At 43.6% G+C, this 16,743-nt stretch overlaps 1 protein-coding gene across 1 annotated transcript in view; it reads left to right on the top strand.

Annotated features, from left to right (window-relative positions):
- luzp1 (leucine zipper protein 1) overlaps positions 1-16,743 on the top strand; it is a 49,856-nt gene that overhangs the window by 17,425 nt on the left and 15,688 nt on the right. The window contains exons 2-4 of the mRNA XM_030443906.1: positions 85-147; positions 13,561-13,909; positions 14,042-16,337. Coding sequence (XP_030299766.1) covers positions 13,778-13,909; positions 14,042-16,337 — 2,428 coding nt within the window. The 5' untranslated portion in view covers positions 85-147; positions 13,561-13,777. The remainder of the gene's footprint in view (positions 1-84; positions 148-13,560; positions 13,910-14,041; positions 16,338-16,743) is intronic.

Here is a 16,743-nt window from a genome sequence, read left to right as displayed (position 1 = left end):
CATTAGTGTGTGTCTTGATATTATGATGACCACTGAGGCTTTTTTACTAACCTCATGCCTTGCTTGTGTGTTTTTCAACCACAGAATGGAGACTTTGGGAAGAGGAGATTAACGTGCAACAGACAGACAGAGTGATGCATCTAAAATGTAAGTTGTGCCTCTGTGCAGTTTGAATAATGTTGATTTATTTCTGCTCTCTCCTGTTACTGCGCATATATGTGGTTGACCAAACTTAATTAAAGTTTCCCTAACCCTTGAATCCAGCAGTAAGACATTTTTAAAATGTTTACATATTACCCTCATATTGTTTTTATGCATTATGCAATTTATTTACTTTACTCAAGACATTTGTATTTTATGTTTCTCAAAGGAATAGTTAAACAAAATGAGCCCTCTGAGAGTGATGAATTAAAGAAAACTGATACCATAAGTATGGAGGTGAAGCAAGAGGTGATTAGCCTAGCTTAGCATAGAGGCTGGAAAAAGAGGGGAATGGTTAGCCTGGCAAAGTCCAAAGATGTACTTACAAGCTCCTCTAAACTGTTTTCACATGTTTACAGCAGCAGCGGGACAACAACTTAGTATAATGCAAAGCTAAGCTAATTGCCATCCACCTCTGTGCTCAAGATCCAATTTGCAGAAGAAGAAGAAAAAAAGAAGCTATTCCTGAAAGATCTCAGACTGTCTTTCTTGAACCAAAGGATACCCTAGTGTAGCTATTTGTGTGCTCACTTGTACCATGTTGCCCAGTCAGACAAGATCGATTCACAGTATTGATAATGTTCTGAATTTCAAATAGTTTTCACCATCTCTTCTTCTCCTCCTCCTCGTCATCATCATCCTCTTTGCCCACCTTTTCCTCCCTTCCTCTCTCCCTCCTCCTCCTCCTCCTCCTCCTCCTCCTCCTCCTCCATCTCTTCGCTCTCTTCCGCCCCTCCTCTGGTCTTTGTGAGTCTGTTTCCTGTTGGGCACAAATGCCGGCGCCACACTTCCTTCCCTGTTGCCTGTAGTCACACAGGAGTGGCACACATACATATATACTGTACTGTATATATTCTGTAACATATGGGTCGGTGCGCTCGTACGTGTAAACATTCACGTAGCACGCCGGGACAAGCAGCTGCTGTGTGTCTGCGTTGGTGCTATCAGGCCAAGTTAGTCAGCAGAGACAGTACATGTGTCACCGTCTCACCATGTCTACGCTGATGTCTGCTCACACAACAGCTTGAGGTCAATATGTGGCCAAGGCGTGTTCTGTGCGTCTTCGCCGAGCTGCGTTTACATGCGTTTATTATTGCGGATGCTGGTTCACATCCTGCTTGAGCTGAATTCATCCTAAATAGTCCAGAAGTCACAGAGACCATGACAAGCTATCGTAAAACAGGAAAAGGAGCTTCTCTCGTCAGCGTCCTGCTACTGAAGTCTCACGTCTCACTCATATGTAGGTTTCTCATAATCAGAAGTTTGATTCTTGTATAGAGGGATGTCACTGACTCATCTGCCCGCCAAAAGGAACAGTTTGTATAGTTTCATTTTTTGTGTGTGCAGCTCAAGATATGTCATCAACATGGCTGTCACGTTGGCACGGAAAGGTTTTATAATCAAATCAAGGCCGGGTCATATTGACAGCTGCAGCAGAGATACAAAATGTCTGTCGTGGGTTTCAGTGTTACTAACTAGTTTCACAGTCTCATACCTCAACAGGTTTACGACAAGCTGCGACTGACTATTCTGTCTGAAATAAGATCTCACGGTGGTCCACCGGAAGGGCCGTGGCATCGCCTCTCTATCTAGCATGCACCCATGAGAGTGGCATCGTCTTTTTCAAACAAGCACACTTACCAAAATGTCACACTTCTCCATTTAAAGTGCACCTGTGCATGGGCCTGTATTATTTTTAAAATATGGGTGACATTTGATGGTGGCATTGTCTGTTCAGCTGTGTTGAAACCACTTGTGCTGAAAATAATGTCTCACTCAAGGTCATTTCGGGGGGTATTCATTCATCCCAGAATCTATGCTGCATTTTAAATTCTAAATGCCCTGTTGTGTGTTTTCACATCTTAAAGTACACGTAAGCACCTTTTAATGATTACTGTGAAAGGTGATAAGCAGCTCACCATATCCGTCGTTTTGTCCGTGACGTTACATAATTCGACATCTTCTTTGTTGACTTACAGTAATAGGACAATCTGTACTAGCTGTGTGATTTAGCAGCTATCTCTATCTCTCCTCTGCTGTACACTCTCATCACTTTGCCTCCCGCTACGTCTCCTGCTCTCTTCCCTCCCTCCGTCCTGTAGCCAGTGCTGCATTCCTGCTGCAGTAATCCACTCTGGCAGCTACCTGCTCTGCATTCTGTGGAGTCACTTCCCTCGTCTCTCCCTCTCCTCCTCGTCTCTCTCTATCTTTCTTCGCTCACCCCACATTATTGCATGTATTTTGCACTGCACATTTACCCCATCCAAGATTTTCTGCTGCCCCCATCTCTCTCTCTCTCTCTCTCTCTCTCTCTCTCTCTCTCTCTCTCTCTCTCTCTCTGTTCTGTTCCTTCCTCATCAGAGAGCCACTGAGGTCTCCATTCAGCTGCAGCAGGCAGCTAATGCCAAGGCTCAGGCTGATGAAGCACTGCCAAGCTCTGCCAACCGAGCTCTGTGCATGTGTGTGTGTTGCGACGTGTGTGTGCGTGCTCTGTGCTAGGATGGGAAATCGGTGAATGGGCAGGATGTCAAGCAGCCAGGCAGAAGTTTGAAGGGCTGTATGTTAAGAGCTATTGATGTGTCTATGAATCCACAGTGTTTGTAGAATGTTGTCGTCAGCTATCGGGGGGGGGGGGGGTAGAGCCTGCTAAAATCGCCTGGATCATCATCACTGGAGAGGTTGATGATCTGCTGTCGTCTTTTCCTCTCTTAGGGACAGTGGGAAGGACACACAAATGCAGGCAGGAAGGCAGTGGAATGAGGGATGAAGGGCAAGGGAAGGAAACGGGGGGGATGTAGCAGCAGGAATGGGGGTTGGGGTGATATTTAAAGGTAGAGGTGACATGAAAGAGGGATGACAGTGACTGATGATAAATGGGGGAGAATATGGAGGAGGTGAGGAAAGAAAAGAGTGAAGAGTTCTTGACCGTTATCAGAGAAAACGACAGAATACATTTCTGACCTTCCAGTTCAATTTCATGCCTGAGTAGTGTCTTTATCTCCAAAACAAATACACCATCACCATTACACTGAAAGGATGCACTCAATTGTTTCTCGAGGCGGTGGTGAAGGAAGTTATTCTGGAGGTCTGCATTGACCTCATAGAGTTTACTACATGATTTCTATGTGCTGCTTTGACACAAACTTCTGCTTGTTTCTGGCCCTTTACATTCTTTAACCCAGTCCATCTGGGATGTGTAAGTGAGGAACGGATGTGCGGTAGCATTTTAACCATAAATCTCACCTCACTCATCTGATAAGCCCTGTTAATGCATTTGTGCGCTCTGTGGCACCTGGTGCGTAGATACATTTCTCACGTTTTCAGCGTTTTCTGCAGAAGCCCTCCGCCAGTGATATTCTCCAGGCACATCGCACGGCTCTGTTATCTTCCGACTGTAAATGAAGTGTTGCGTTTTTATAAATGTTTGTTTAACAGAGTGAGTCTAAAGTCAGGTTTTACAGGTTCAAGTTCTGCACTCAGGGTGTGTCTTTGCCAAAGCTGCACAATTCTCATAATTTGTAAGTTGGATTGAATTTTCTCAGGTTTTTGCCGTATCCTGCTTACTGTCAAAGAGACGAACAAATGAGTATGACGCAATCCATCTGCCATTTTCCCTCCTTATCTGAAATTGTCTCTTAACCTTTGTCTGTCTACCTCGCCCTCGTTCTGCCTGACTTATACTTATTCACACAGACTGTGAGATACCCGGTGTTGACTCGAACAAGTGTCATCATGTTGTGATGTTTTCTCTCTTATCAGTGTGAAATGGTGACACGCACACATTCCTTCCCGGGCAGTTCATCATTGCACACAACTGCAAATATCCGCGCGTACTCATTCAGTCGTATAAAGTTTTCGCTGACGTCTGCTGACACCTGAGAGCGCTGGAACAGCTGTTAAACTTTGCTTTAAATAGGTAGCTAGTGTTGGCCCTGGCAGAAAATACTGCATTAATGGGAGGTCAAAGAGTTTCTCCTCAGTTAAAATGTTTCAAAATGCTTTTGAACTCAGCAGGTGGAGTTTCTTTTTTTTTTTTTATTAACTCCCCACCAACGTATGGAGATACAGATATTTCTACAGAAAGCAGATATTGGTCTCTGTGTTGGTATACTGGATTTATTTTCCATCCAGACAGTGTTTTTGTTAGGTAATTAAGCAGAAATGTAGTTTTGTATACATCCTACTGTATGTTCAAACCAAGTAGCATTTTTTTGCCCCGGTCAAGTCAAACCGTGGACTTTTTCAGTCAGAAGTCATTTTTGGGAGCTAAATCTAGTGTACAAAACATTTTACTTCTCTCACTATTTTGTGACTTATTTTATACACTATATATCTTGTATCAGTCAAATAATCAGTGTTTTTAAAAGTGCACTACGTAGCTTTTTTTAGTAAAGATTTGGGCTGTTGAGTCATATATTCTGGAACTGATGGACTCAAAATACAAGCCTGCTTTCCTCTAATGTTTACATAGGTGATCATATTTGAACTACGTCTAAAACTATTTGCAATTTGGCTCTTGCAACATTTGTTGAAAAGGTGGAAACAAGATTGATTTACATTAAATTGGCTTCTATTCTGGATTTGTGTTACTTTCTTCTCCGTTGTAGACCATGAGTTTGTCATAAAGAGCCCATCTATTTTTCTTTCTAGTTCTTGCTCCTCTGTGATCATCCAATCTAATCTAATCACAGCTCATATAAATGTCAAAGTGTGGTTGTACAGTTACTTCTCCTACTGGAGTCTTCCTGTCTGTCACTCCACAACTGGGAGTTTATGCGGTTTCAGTCCACAAGATAACAAATCACTCTCACACATAAACTGTGCATATGTCAATAAAGTTTACTGATCCTTAAAGTCTGAAATTCTAACAGTCTGGCGTTATTGACTTATTCCTTATTTATGTTGTGTGTGTGTGTGTGTACAGAAGTGTTAATTCTAAATGTGAACATTTGATTTTCATTGCAGCTGCTTTAACAAGATTTTATGCCTGCACGTGGCTTTTATGGACACATGACTTTTGTTCATAACTCAGAAAGCGTGACAGATTCATTGCATTTATTTCACCCGGTCTTATCGCACACTGTGTATGCAGTCTCTCAGTACCTAATTTGTTAGAATTTTTTACGTGCTGATCATTAACATTTTACAGTCTCTCCCATATTTGAAGTGTCCATGTGTTTTCTGTTATCTGTACAACAAACACACATTTAGCAACAAAGACATTCTCATTCCCACATTGCATCGCACTGATGCAGTTCAGCTCAGTTCCGTTTGGCTTAGCAGCTGCACAAAACAACGCAATCTGCTCCCCTAATCAGGCCCTCGCTCCTGTTTGCCCCTGTGTCGTGTAGGGAGTGTTTTGCATGCTTACAGTGTCAGCGACCTCTGACCCCTAACACAGAGGGGCAGCAGGATGAGGACATGCTGGAGAGGAATTGGGCAATATTTCATCGAAACACGAAGGCAGGTCACACGGGACGTAACTCTGTGTGTTTGCATGAATGAAAAGCAAAACTAGTGTTTGTTTGAGGCACTTATGCAAGTGTCCCCTGCACATATTTAGAAAGCATTGCATGCATTTAAATATGTGTCGTTTTAATAAAGTGTATAAGTTATAGGACAGGCAGTGTGTTACATTCCCTTGAAAAATACAGCGTGTCGTTAATGTTGTCATAGATGCAGTGATTACTTCTTTGGAAATACTACCTGCAGAAACTTTACCTTCACGAAAAATGTAAAAAATTAAAATAAAAACTAAAAATATGTCGCATTGTGCAATTCTTTGTCCGTTTGCTTGATTATGGCATCCTGTGGAAACACTTCTCGAGATCAGTAGATTAGTTTCAAGAAAGTAGGAGGAAGGATTTAATGACAACACCTCTCATACATCTGTAGTACAGCTCGTTCAGGGTCAAAAAGTTTGGACCGCAGACGCATTTTTTACTCCTGTAAGTGGACCAGTTGGATCCGTTTGTGTATTAGTCATATTAGGGTTGGGACAATACTGGAATTTCTAACTTTGACACATATATTACCATAAGATATATCAATATTCAATATCATGTTTAAAAAATGTACACAACTTTGAGGGACTTAGGACATCTTTCAGTATTTCCTAATGTAATTTATCAGTTAAGACAATACACAGTTGTACAGTAATTCAACAGGACCAATAGAAACCCATTAGGATCCCTTATCTGTAGCTTCAGCTGTCATGCGGGGATCTTTACATTACAAATTACTGTTTTTTGTGCAATTTGGCTGAACATTCAACTAGAGAGGTAGTGGGAGGATGCTCAGAGTAGCACTGAAATGTACTGAGTGCAGCCTCCAACCTCTTTTAGTGAGCACCCGTCGCCGAATCCCTCACTGCCTGCCCTGTCATGTTCTGTGTTTCTCTCAGAACTGGTTACACTGAAGTTGATCTAGGTCTGCTTGGCTGCAGATCTGCCTGAGGACCAGCTAGCAACTGACTGGTCGTATTTTCGGGTGCTGCTGTTTTAAATAAAGCACCTAATATCCTTCCCCTGCAACCGTGACTGTGGCATGTAATCCTGTGTGTAGTGCTGATATCTGATCAAGAACATGCTCTACTTTACTGTTATGCCACCAAGCAAAGCCGGAAAAAGCTCAGAGGGCTTTGAGTTTGATTCTTTAAAGTTACATCTGCAATTAGGTCATAAGCAGGGATGCCAAAATGAGTTGTATGTGAAGAACCGTCATACTGATCAGACACTGTATGCCCTCTGCCATGACTGTCCTACCCCGTCTTCCGACATTGCCTGACACTTCCCATATTTCCTTCTCTCTCATCTTCTTATCGTGCCCCCTTGTTTAAGAAGGGTGCTGGTTTCAAGCCCCAGCAACAAGACTCTTGATGTGGACAGACAGAGGGGGAGGGGGAGGGGAGGGGGAGGAGAGACCTAGAAAAGGCTCTGGGTTACTGGGATAAGACCGGAGAGAGGACTGTTACCTTCCAGCCAAGCTTTCATATTAAATCCAGCCATGTTGTAAATGTTGGCCATGGGGATGACCTTCACTCTAAACTTCCCCTTTGACCTCACTGGCTTAAAGGTGTATCAGGTTTGACTTTGTCTCACTTGACTTTGTGGGGTTACAGAAGAGCATTTTGAGAGTTTTTTTTACCTTGTATCTAGACCCCACTGGTTGGCGGACGGATCTCTCCATCCATACTCCGTTTTTAATGTGATGTTTTTTTCCCTGACTGCTTACAAATGCAGACCACACGGAGCCTTACCACCAGAAATCCGGGGGGGGGGGGGGGGGGGGGGGGGGTGGGGGGGGAGTAGCCAGTAGTTCACCCGAGACAACCATAGGACGCGACGAATGGCGAACAATCAAAAGTGTTTGAAAATAATGTCATGTGTCAGTTTCTCTCATTGGTAACATTGGATGCATGGAATTATTTGTGTAGTTACGGGTTCATCATTTGAGGATCTGTTTTTGTACATAAAGTGGGCATAAATGAGGCTATTGTCAGAGTTGTGGTCATTGGGTAAACCCCTGTGGTAATTCGTTAAGACTTTTGAATTAATGCTAAAAATTGTAATTTGCACACACTCTTGATTCTTGACTGATATTGATGTTTTGCCAAGCCAGACGGCTGTTTTTTTGCCCAACAACTGACTTGTTCCTACACTGCCGTCTTCTTTTTTCTCTTTTGTTCCTTCCCGCCCTCTTATTTTGGTTTTGTGACTCCCTGCGAGTGCTCAGAACCATAAATAGCAACTTGTTCCTCTTAAATTGTAAAATTAGTTTAAACCGTTAACAAATGACAGGAAATAAAACCTCATGAATGGTAGTGTCCATGCTGAGCATTTCCAGTCACTGGCAGCCAAGAGTAATGGAGTAACAACTCAATTCTTCTATTTTGCTTCCAGTCAGGAGAGAATTTCCTGTTGTAAGAGAAGAAAAGAAAAAGAAACAGACAAACAGTGTCAGTACAGAATAACTTTAGGTTGAGTAATTGATGCTTTGACAGGCAGATAGCATCTGCTTTGCCGTTACAGTGGTACTGCGGTTAACTTGCATGTCCTCTCCCATAAACATATGTACCTTTTATACCAGAGACAACATTTTGCTTTAGCCAATATGTCAACAAACTTCACTACCAATACTGCAAGTGGTCATTCCCCCCTGGATCTGAAGGAAAAATCCAAGAAGAGGTATCCCCATCCCGTTTCAGCTTGTTCTTCTGCCATTTTTTTTTGGCTGAAATGCAAAGCTGCCTTTCATTTCTTTACCGTTTTTTCCAGGAGCGACGCAAAGCTAAAAGGGTGAAAAAAATGGGGAGAAAAGTAACATGACAGCACAGGAAACGACAAACCGAACATTATGGGATGCCGGTTTTCTTTTTCTTGGAAAAACGGAAAAATGCAGGCCAAGCATCAGGTCTCCACCATCTTGTGGCTTCCAGTGCTGCGCCAGCATCCATCCACTGCCGTCGTCCCTCCACACACACACACACACACACACACACACACACACACACACACACACACACACACACACACACACACACACACACACACACACAAACACAAACTGTTTGTCACACATTCACACACGCAAACTGGCTATAACTCCCTACATGAAGATGTGGTCGGGGGATTTTGATTGGCCGCCGGCCCTTTATTAACTACCGTTTATGAGGCAGAAGAGCTTCAAACCCATAAGTTCCAACCTAACGTCAAGTGCAATAGAGAGGGGATTTTTTTTTTCTTTTTCTTTCCTTTCCTCTCTTTCATGGAGGGAACAGAATGTACTGAAGGCAACAGGCAGGCAGGAAGAGAGTGGCTAAAGCCCTAATGATATGGTGTATGATTGTAACCTTGGTGTGTGTGTGTGTGTGTGTGTGTGTGTGTGTGTGTGTGTGTGTGTGTGTGTGTGTGTGTGTGTGTTTTGAGAGCAAGCAGAGCTGACGGACCTCTTCAACAAAGTTTTACTTCCAAGTCTGTTTGGTGGTCCTGATCTTAGCTAAACTGACGCCCCTCTGGTTTCCCTTCTCCTTCCCGTCCTCTTGCATGCATCACTGTCTGTCTCTCCCACTGAATCTCATGTGCATCAATCCTCGTTTTTCTCTTTTAAGATATAAAACACTTACACATGTAAGTCACAAGTTGAAAAAAAAAAATCATAAATTCACCTTTAGCAGGTGGGTTAGATTTTTCAAAATTTCCCCATTTCCTATGCCACACCACCTACAGCAGTGGAAAGTTATAGCAGAACCAGTTTCAACTTGAGTGATATTGTGACATTTTATATGCAAAATTCAAAGGTCAACTTTGACAACTCTTAAAACCAGATATTAGTGTTTATAATGCAGACATTGCCTTCAGGACCCTATCTTTTTCGGTTAGTAGATCTACCTGTCTATCTCCACCCTGCACCATCTTAACCCTCTTACAGCAAAGCCTCATAGACTTATTAATGTAGAGGTCATCTCAAGATAAGTGCACTCTGGTAGCACGCACTTTTGCTGGTCAACATACTCTATGCCCTGATTCCCGTAACAATGGCAGTGGGTGTGCAGAGGTTAGCAAAAAGGTCAAGTGGGGGACTTCCTTTCCAGATTTGAGGAAGTGGAAGTCGTACGGTGGAGTCAGCCAGGGCTTTGTTTAAGCTGTTTTCTGTGTTCTCTTTGATTTTTATTGGGTTGTGTGTTTTTGGTACAGATAGAGATCGAGCTTAAGTGATACGCTGCTGTCAGATTGTCCGAATATTCGCAGAGGCTTGCCTCACAGTCCAGATGATGTAAGTCATGGCAATCAATGAAATTTCTTTGACTGAAATCAAATCTGGACTCTGATTTGTCCTGATTCAGTGGATGTTTGAGGCAGACTAAAGCAAAACCCTCAGAAACATTCTCTATCCTGCTTTGGCCCTGGCTATAAAACTCAGACAATGCCCTGGTTAGGAATGGGCTGGGGAGAGCCTGTCAGTGGCCTGGTTAAGAGCAGACGAGGCAGAGCAAGGGACTGGCAGTGCCCTGGTTAGTCCATGATTAGGAATGTGCCTGCGTAAAAGGGGTCAGTTTCCCGAGCTCCTACCCCCCTCCAGTTTTCCATAATTGCCAAACGAAGCACAGATTAGGGGAACGAAAATCTTCCATTCCTCTGCCTTTCTGTTTTCTTGACCAAACAGCTCCACATCTTTTGTTTTTTTTTACCACTGTCTTGAAGACAAACAATATACTTTGAATATCCTCCTGATTCATTAGCATCCAGGTGTGGAAAATCAAAAGAATACAGGAACCATCTGCGTTTGTAAGCACTTATCTATATGGGTTATGCTCCTAGATGGAAGAAATTCATGGTCTAAGACTAACTCCCCCATCATTTCTTCACCTCTAATCTCCTGCCTTTCTCCTTTCCCTCTACCACCCTTTCTTCTCTCCACATTTCCATCCCCGCCACCACCCTTCTAATTCCCTCCTGTCTTGTCCCGAATGTAGCTAATGAGGCCAACGGCCCCTGCGATAAGTGAATCAGGTATGTTGATTGGTTTGGCAGAGGCGGGCCCTTGCCAGAGTCGCTTTGCACGCACCGCCGCCCCTTAAAAGCGCCCACTTGGCCACGCTGGTGTGCGTGTCTAAGAGAGATGGTGGGGAGAGATGAGGGAGGGAGGTAGAGAGCTGGCAAAGAAATAAAGGGAGTATGAAAGGAGAGGTAGGCAGCCTGCCAAGACAGGAGTAGCCAGACCCAGTGGAATACCATTATTAACCAGAACGAGGCTTGACCAGAGTTTTTGGATTTCAGAGATCATGTAGAGGCCCCTAACCTAACCCTAAGATATCCAAAATATACGTTGAAGAGCAAAATAGACGGACTGAACTTATAGGATGTCTCATATCATCTAGTCTTGGTGTCTTTTTCAGTGGTTACATATTTCCTGAGCTGCATAGTGCGGCGTGAAGAGCTGTCATAAAGAGTTGAACTGTAGGTATTCAAACGCTTTGTGCCAGTGAGCGCTCTCTGCTTTTAATAGATATGTGGTAAAAAAATGTTTCAGTATTTTTACTCCCCTGGAACAGGATCAGTCGGGACAAGTTTGGATCACTGCAACCACCTCAAGACAACAGAGAAAGAATTGGTCTAAAGCTCACTTAACAAGCCACAGCTGGGCAGACCTAATGCAGCACAAAATGACTTTATTGACAAAGGTGTTTTGGCATTCAAGTGGACAGCTAGGCTAGCAGTTTTCCCTCCAACATTTTCTCTTTATCCTTACTCCCTCTTTAGTCACTGTACGCTGCAGTGTTTCCTTTAAGTCTTGTACTCCGTGATGAGAAGATTACCAAACCACTAGACCTCATCAAAGTAAAGAATAATTAAAATGCTACAGCTAGAAGCTTTGAGTCCGCATTGTACTTTTACATAAAGTAATCGTTGCCATATTGACTTTGAAAGCGTATTGCCATGGTTTAATGTTCAACAAGACATTTAATGAATTGTGGGAAGAGTGGTTTGGGCTTTTTACACCAAATCAAACGATAAAGAGTATATGAAACTGTGCTGGAGTTAACCATAATGGCAAGTTATACCATGTAGTATACCATATAGCCATGTAGATAAAAAGCTTAAGCTAATTTACTGCATTGGTTGATGTTTTTACAGCTGTGTAAGTTTTGTAATGTAAAGAAACACTACAGTAGTCTTTATATGTAGTGGTTTGTAGCAACTTTTGAACATGGTGCCATAGACGAGGGGAGAGACGAGGCATGGAGCGGGTTGTCTCGGGGTCGATAAGTGATGATGTGTGCAGATGTTATGTCCTACCCTCAGGTCGATACTTCCCTCGCGGTCGGTGGGGGGAAGGGGATTAATAGGATTTAGGAAGAGCGGGGAAAACCCACCGCTACCTGAATCATGCATGAGACGGAAGCTACAGCTGTTCGATTTGTTGAGGCCGTGCTGACATCAGTGTGCAACTAATCTCTGCTCTCATCACACAGAACCATGTTTTGTGGGTTCTGGCACATTGTAATGGCTATATGATCCAACCTCTGACATAACTGTACTGGCTCACACTGCTCCACTTTCGCTATTTTTGTGATTTTGGTTTTCTTAAATGTCTGATTAAAGCCAATTTATTCCTCCCTAGTGACCATGAATGGTGTAGTGTGTTGTGACGGGCCGGTGATGTAGCGGTTACCATAGCGACAGCTGTGTATGTGTGCAGATGGGGGTATGTGAAGGAGGCCGGTGTTATTGAGATACGCTGCTGTCAGCAGAAACAGGCAGGCAAGCAAATCGATGTTGGATACAACAGCAGGGAGAAGTGTGTGTGTGTGTGTGTGTGTGTGTGTGTGTGTGTGTGTGTGTGTGTGTGTGTGTGTGTGTGTGTGTGTGTGTGTGTGTGTGTGTGTGTGTGTGTGTGCGCGCGTGTGTGTGCGCGCGTGTGTGTAGGCATGTTCAAACCCTCATGCTCCCGCACACATGTGAGCAGTGCCACCCCCATCTCCTTTAAAGGACAGGCAAGGTGAAATACATGGTGGTTCAATGGCAAAGAGGAAGGTGCAGCTTGTCATGATGATAAATGGTTCCTTTGCCACAGATTTAGAAATGTTTATTTTCATGAATTCAAGAGTCCGGGTCATGTTTGTTGTTCTTATAAAATGCACTAGGCATGGGACAATAGAAGATTTTATTTGCAGATCGATATTAAAAAACCACTCAGTTTATCTTTCTGATTTCTGATTTTGGGGATAATCATGAATTGAGATACTCATTAATATTCATTTGAATAAGCTGTCTAGCACACTGACGTACAGTCTTATGTTGATTTCTTGATTTATTTTGAATTTCCAAAGTCTGTCATCGTGGCTGGAGCCATGACTTTCACATTGTATCCCCTACAAAAATTGGTTAAATCAGAGTTGTGTTAAATACTATGGATTCCAAACTAAAGAAAAATGACAGGAAGATGAGTGTATCAACATCTATTTGACCTTTTTTGGTGCAGAAAGACCTTATGATTCAAGATTACTTATTTAAGATTCTTTGACTCATTGTTTCCATTAGAAAAGCTATTTGTAGTATCTGGTATCTCAATTATGTTGGCTAGGATAATTGTGACATGTAATTTTCATATTGCCCCATGCCTTAAATGCACCCAGAGCATGTGCAAGTGTGTTAAATTTGTACATGGATTGGTGTTTGGCCTCATTTAGTCCTGTCCTATGGTTTGGGTCACAGCAATTAGATGGTAGTGTAAAATGATACTTGTGTGCTTCAATGTGCAGTGTTGCTCCTCACTTACGGACCTTTTGAGAATGCAAATGACTGTCATTGGCAAATTACGGATGACTAAGTGTTATTTCCTCTCTCCCTCCTACAGATGACAGATTTGTCTGCTAAACACTGCTGTGAGGAAACTTCAAAGTCTTAAAGTGACGGTCACAAAGACAGCCTGTTGAGAGAGAAGAGATTTTCCCCTAGAGCCTGAGGGGACTCAATATCACTACCACACAAATGTGGACCTCCCAAAATATAGTCATCAAATAATCTGAAAAACTAAACAAACACAACAGGTAGAAAAACAAGGATTTGAAGCCATGTCTGACCATAAAGACATGACACATCGCCACCTGCGGCACAAACTACAGAGTCTCAGCAGAAGACTGGAAGAACTGGAAGAGGCAACGACCAAGCTGCAGAAGGCTGAGGATGAGCTGCTGGACCTGCAGGTCAGTACTGCTTGACTTCTGATTGTGTGTTTTTGTGTGTATTTCAGAGGTAAATGAGTGGAAAGAAGCGGAAAGGATATCTACTGCATGTATAGATGTATAGACTGATTGAACACTCTCTCTCCTCTACAGGACAAAATCATCCAGGCAGAAGGCAGCAACTCATCTCTGCTTGGTGACATAGAGGTCCTGAGAAAAAATCTCCTAAAGATCCAGGGAAAGGATGAGGAGGTACGCAAAGCTGAGGACCTCTGCCGCACAGTCAGAGAGAAACTGGAAGAGGAGGAAAGCCTTACAAAGGAACTAAAGAGTGAGATTGAGCGTTTACAACGGAGGATGGCCGAACTGGAGAAACTGGAAGAAGCTTTCGGGAAAAGCAAGTCTGACTGCAGCCAGCTCTGCCTCAACCTCAATGAGGAGAAGAACTTGACAAAGAAGCTCTCGTCAGAGTTGGAGGCCCTCAAAGCTCGTTTGAAGGAGGTGGAAGGGTCTGAGACGAAGCTTGAAAGGGCAGAGCAAGCTTTGGCAATGGAGCTTGAGAAACTCAAAGGATTCACCCAGACCTTTGTGAGTGAGCGTAAGAGGCTACTAGAAAAGCAGAGAGAGGACGAGAAGATCATTCTGAAGCTGACAGAAAAATTGGAGCTCCAGAAGAACCGGCTCGGCATGTCCGCAGACCCCGGTCGTACAGATTTAATTAGGTCACGAATTGAAGATGAGCTTTCATCCACAGGGCTTCTCACGAGTAAACTGGCGGGACGCAAGAAGAGCCTTGACTACTTGAAGATGGCTGATGACAAAATCGGTCTTGTGAACAAATCTGAAAATGAGAAGAACAGCGGTCTGGAGGGCTCGCAGGAGGAGGACAACAAAGTAAAGGAGCTGACACAGGAAGTAGAGAGGCTGAAGAATCGCCTCAAACAGCTGGAGATAGTGGAGGAGGATCTAAAGAGCTCGGAGTCCAAAAATGATGAACTTCATGAGAAGTTCCAGATGGAACGAAACAGGACTCGCCAACTTAGTGAGCAGGTGGAACAGCTCAGGACGCAGCTGTGCGGAAAAGGTGGAATTGGAAGAAATGGAACCAGTAATTTGGATAAACATGGCAATGGGGGCACTAACGTTTGCCCCAACAGCTCCGTTAAGGTGTTGGAGAATGGCAAAGCTGACAATGAAGAGATTATTGTGAAGGGGGGTTTCAGACAAGAGAAGCCCAAATATAGGAGTGCAGCAACTGTCTCAGAACCAAGTTCCCCCAAACACAAGAACAGGGATCTCTCTCCTCAGCATAGGAGAGAGACCAAGTTGAGGAGCAAAGAGCTGAGCCACTCAGAGGAGAGCTCCCCAAAATCTGTGAGGAGAGCCCTCAGTCCTGCTCACAAGAGAAGGACACCCAAAACCCCAACTACTGCAATTCCATCTGATAATGGAGTAAGAGACACAGGACGAGGAACTGAGGAAAAGTCCAGGGGAGCCGCTTTCTGCTCTGCAAAGACACCTTCTAGTGATGTTAAAAAAGCATCTGTTCTTAGTCGCTACCCTCCAGCAGCTAATGACCAGAAACCACTGAGGACGGCTCACAAACAGGCCGATGGGGACACTAAAAAGAGCAGAGTAGAAAGAGTAGAAAAGTTCTCAAAATTGTATGTTGGGAGTGATAGCGAATCAAACAACTCTGATGTAGTGCCTGAAAGTTCCAGTAACATCAACAGTATCTCAGCTTTAGAGAAGGACACAGCGTCTGCCTCAGATCAGGAATCAACAGAGCAGGTTCAGGAAGCTGCCCCTGTATCTGTCGCCTCCGCCCTGTCCAAAGCCAATGGATCCTACACAGCCTACAGATCCCTTGTCACTCCACTACTGCCCAACGACCAAGGATCAGAGGGTCATTCTTCTGCCTCTGAAACAGAATCTACTGGTTCAAGGCCCTCTGAACCTGAGCCTGTAACTGAGACGACTACTACAACCGTAAGCAGTAGGACTGCATCCTCCAGATATCCTAGATACTCCCATGTGCATGACTCCCATTCAGAGGGTTCTTCTACCCGGAGCTCGTTCGATGAGGAGCTCCACAGCAGAACACCATTTGCTGAGGGGGCTCACCCGGGGCCAACGCACACTGCATCAGGGATTGAGATCCAACGTGTGTGCAGCCCACGTGAGGCACTGAGGTCAAAAGCTGTCATCAAGCCCGCGATAGTCGAGATTGACAGGAAGGAAATGATGATTTCTGAACCTTTGTCTACAAACGGCAAGCCCAAAATCTCAACCAAACCCATTGTGACCAGCACTAGTAAAATGACCAGTAGTATAACCATCTACCCCAACGACCCAAACTCCTCAAGAACCAGCAGTCGCAGCAGCAGTGTGTCAAGCGAGCCCTTACCGGTCAAAGAACGCCACACCTCCACCAGTAACATCCTCATAGGTGAGTTTTCACAATTCACAAACCAGTTTAACTCCAGTTGTCACCGCCATTCTATACAGACTGAATAAAATGCTAATGTTAAAATGTTTAATAAAAAAAAAAATGAATATTAAATTATTCACACAAGCAAAAACTTAACATCATTGTAATGCCATGTGAATGATCAAACGCAACCAGCTGGAGCTCTGTCTTGTCATTGTGCAAGTCCATAGTTCAACACTTTCGTACATTTTTGTTAGAACTGGAGTTGTATATTTACTAAGCAGTAAAACTGCATGTTAACGGAAAGTGTAATGCATTAGATTTTCAAAGCCAACCTCCTTTTGCTGTACTCCTCATTCTGTTAATTGTAAATAAAGCATGTTTTTTAGAAAGTAAAAAAAAGATAAGCCATGTGTCTAATGGA

Source organism: Sparus aurata, chromosome 16 (genome assembly GCF_900880675.1).
Source record: "Sparus aurata chromosome 16, fSpaAur1.1, whole genome shotgun sequence".
In the NCBI taxonomy this organism is placed as follows: domain Eukaryota; kingdom Metazoa; phylum Chordata; class Actinopteri; order Spariformes; family Sparidae; genus Sparus; species Sparus aurata.
The sequence above is the reverse complement of the archived record's forward strand: the minus strand, read 5'-3'. Positions and strand labels throughout refer to the sequence as shown.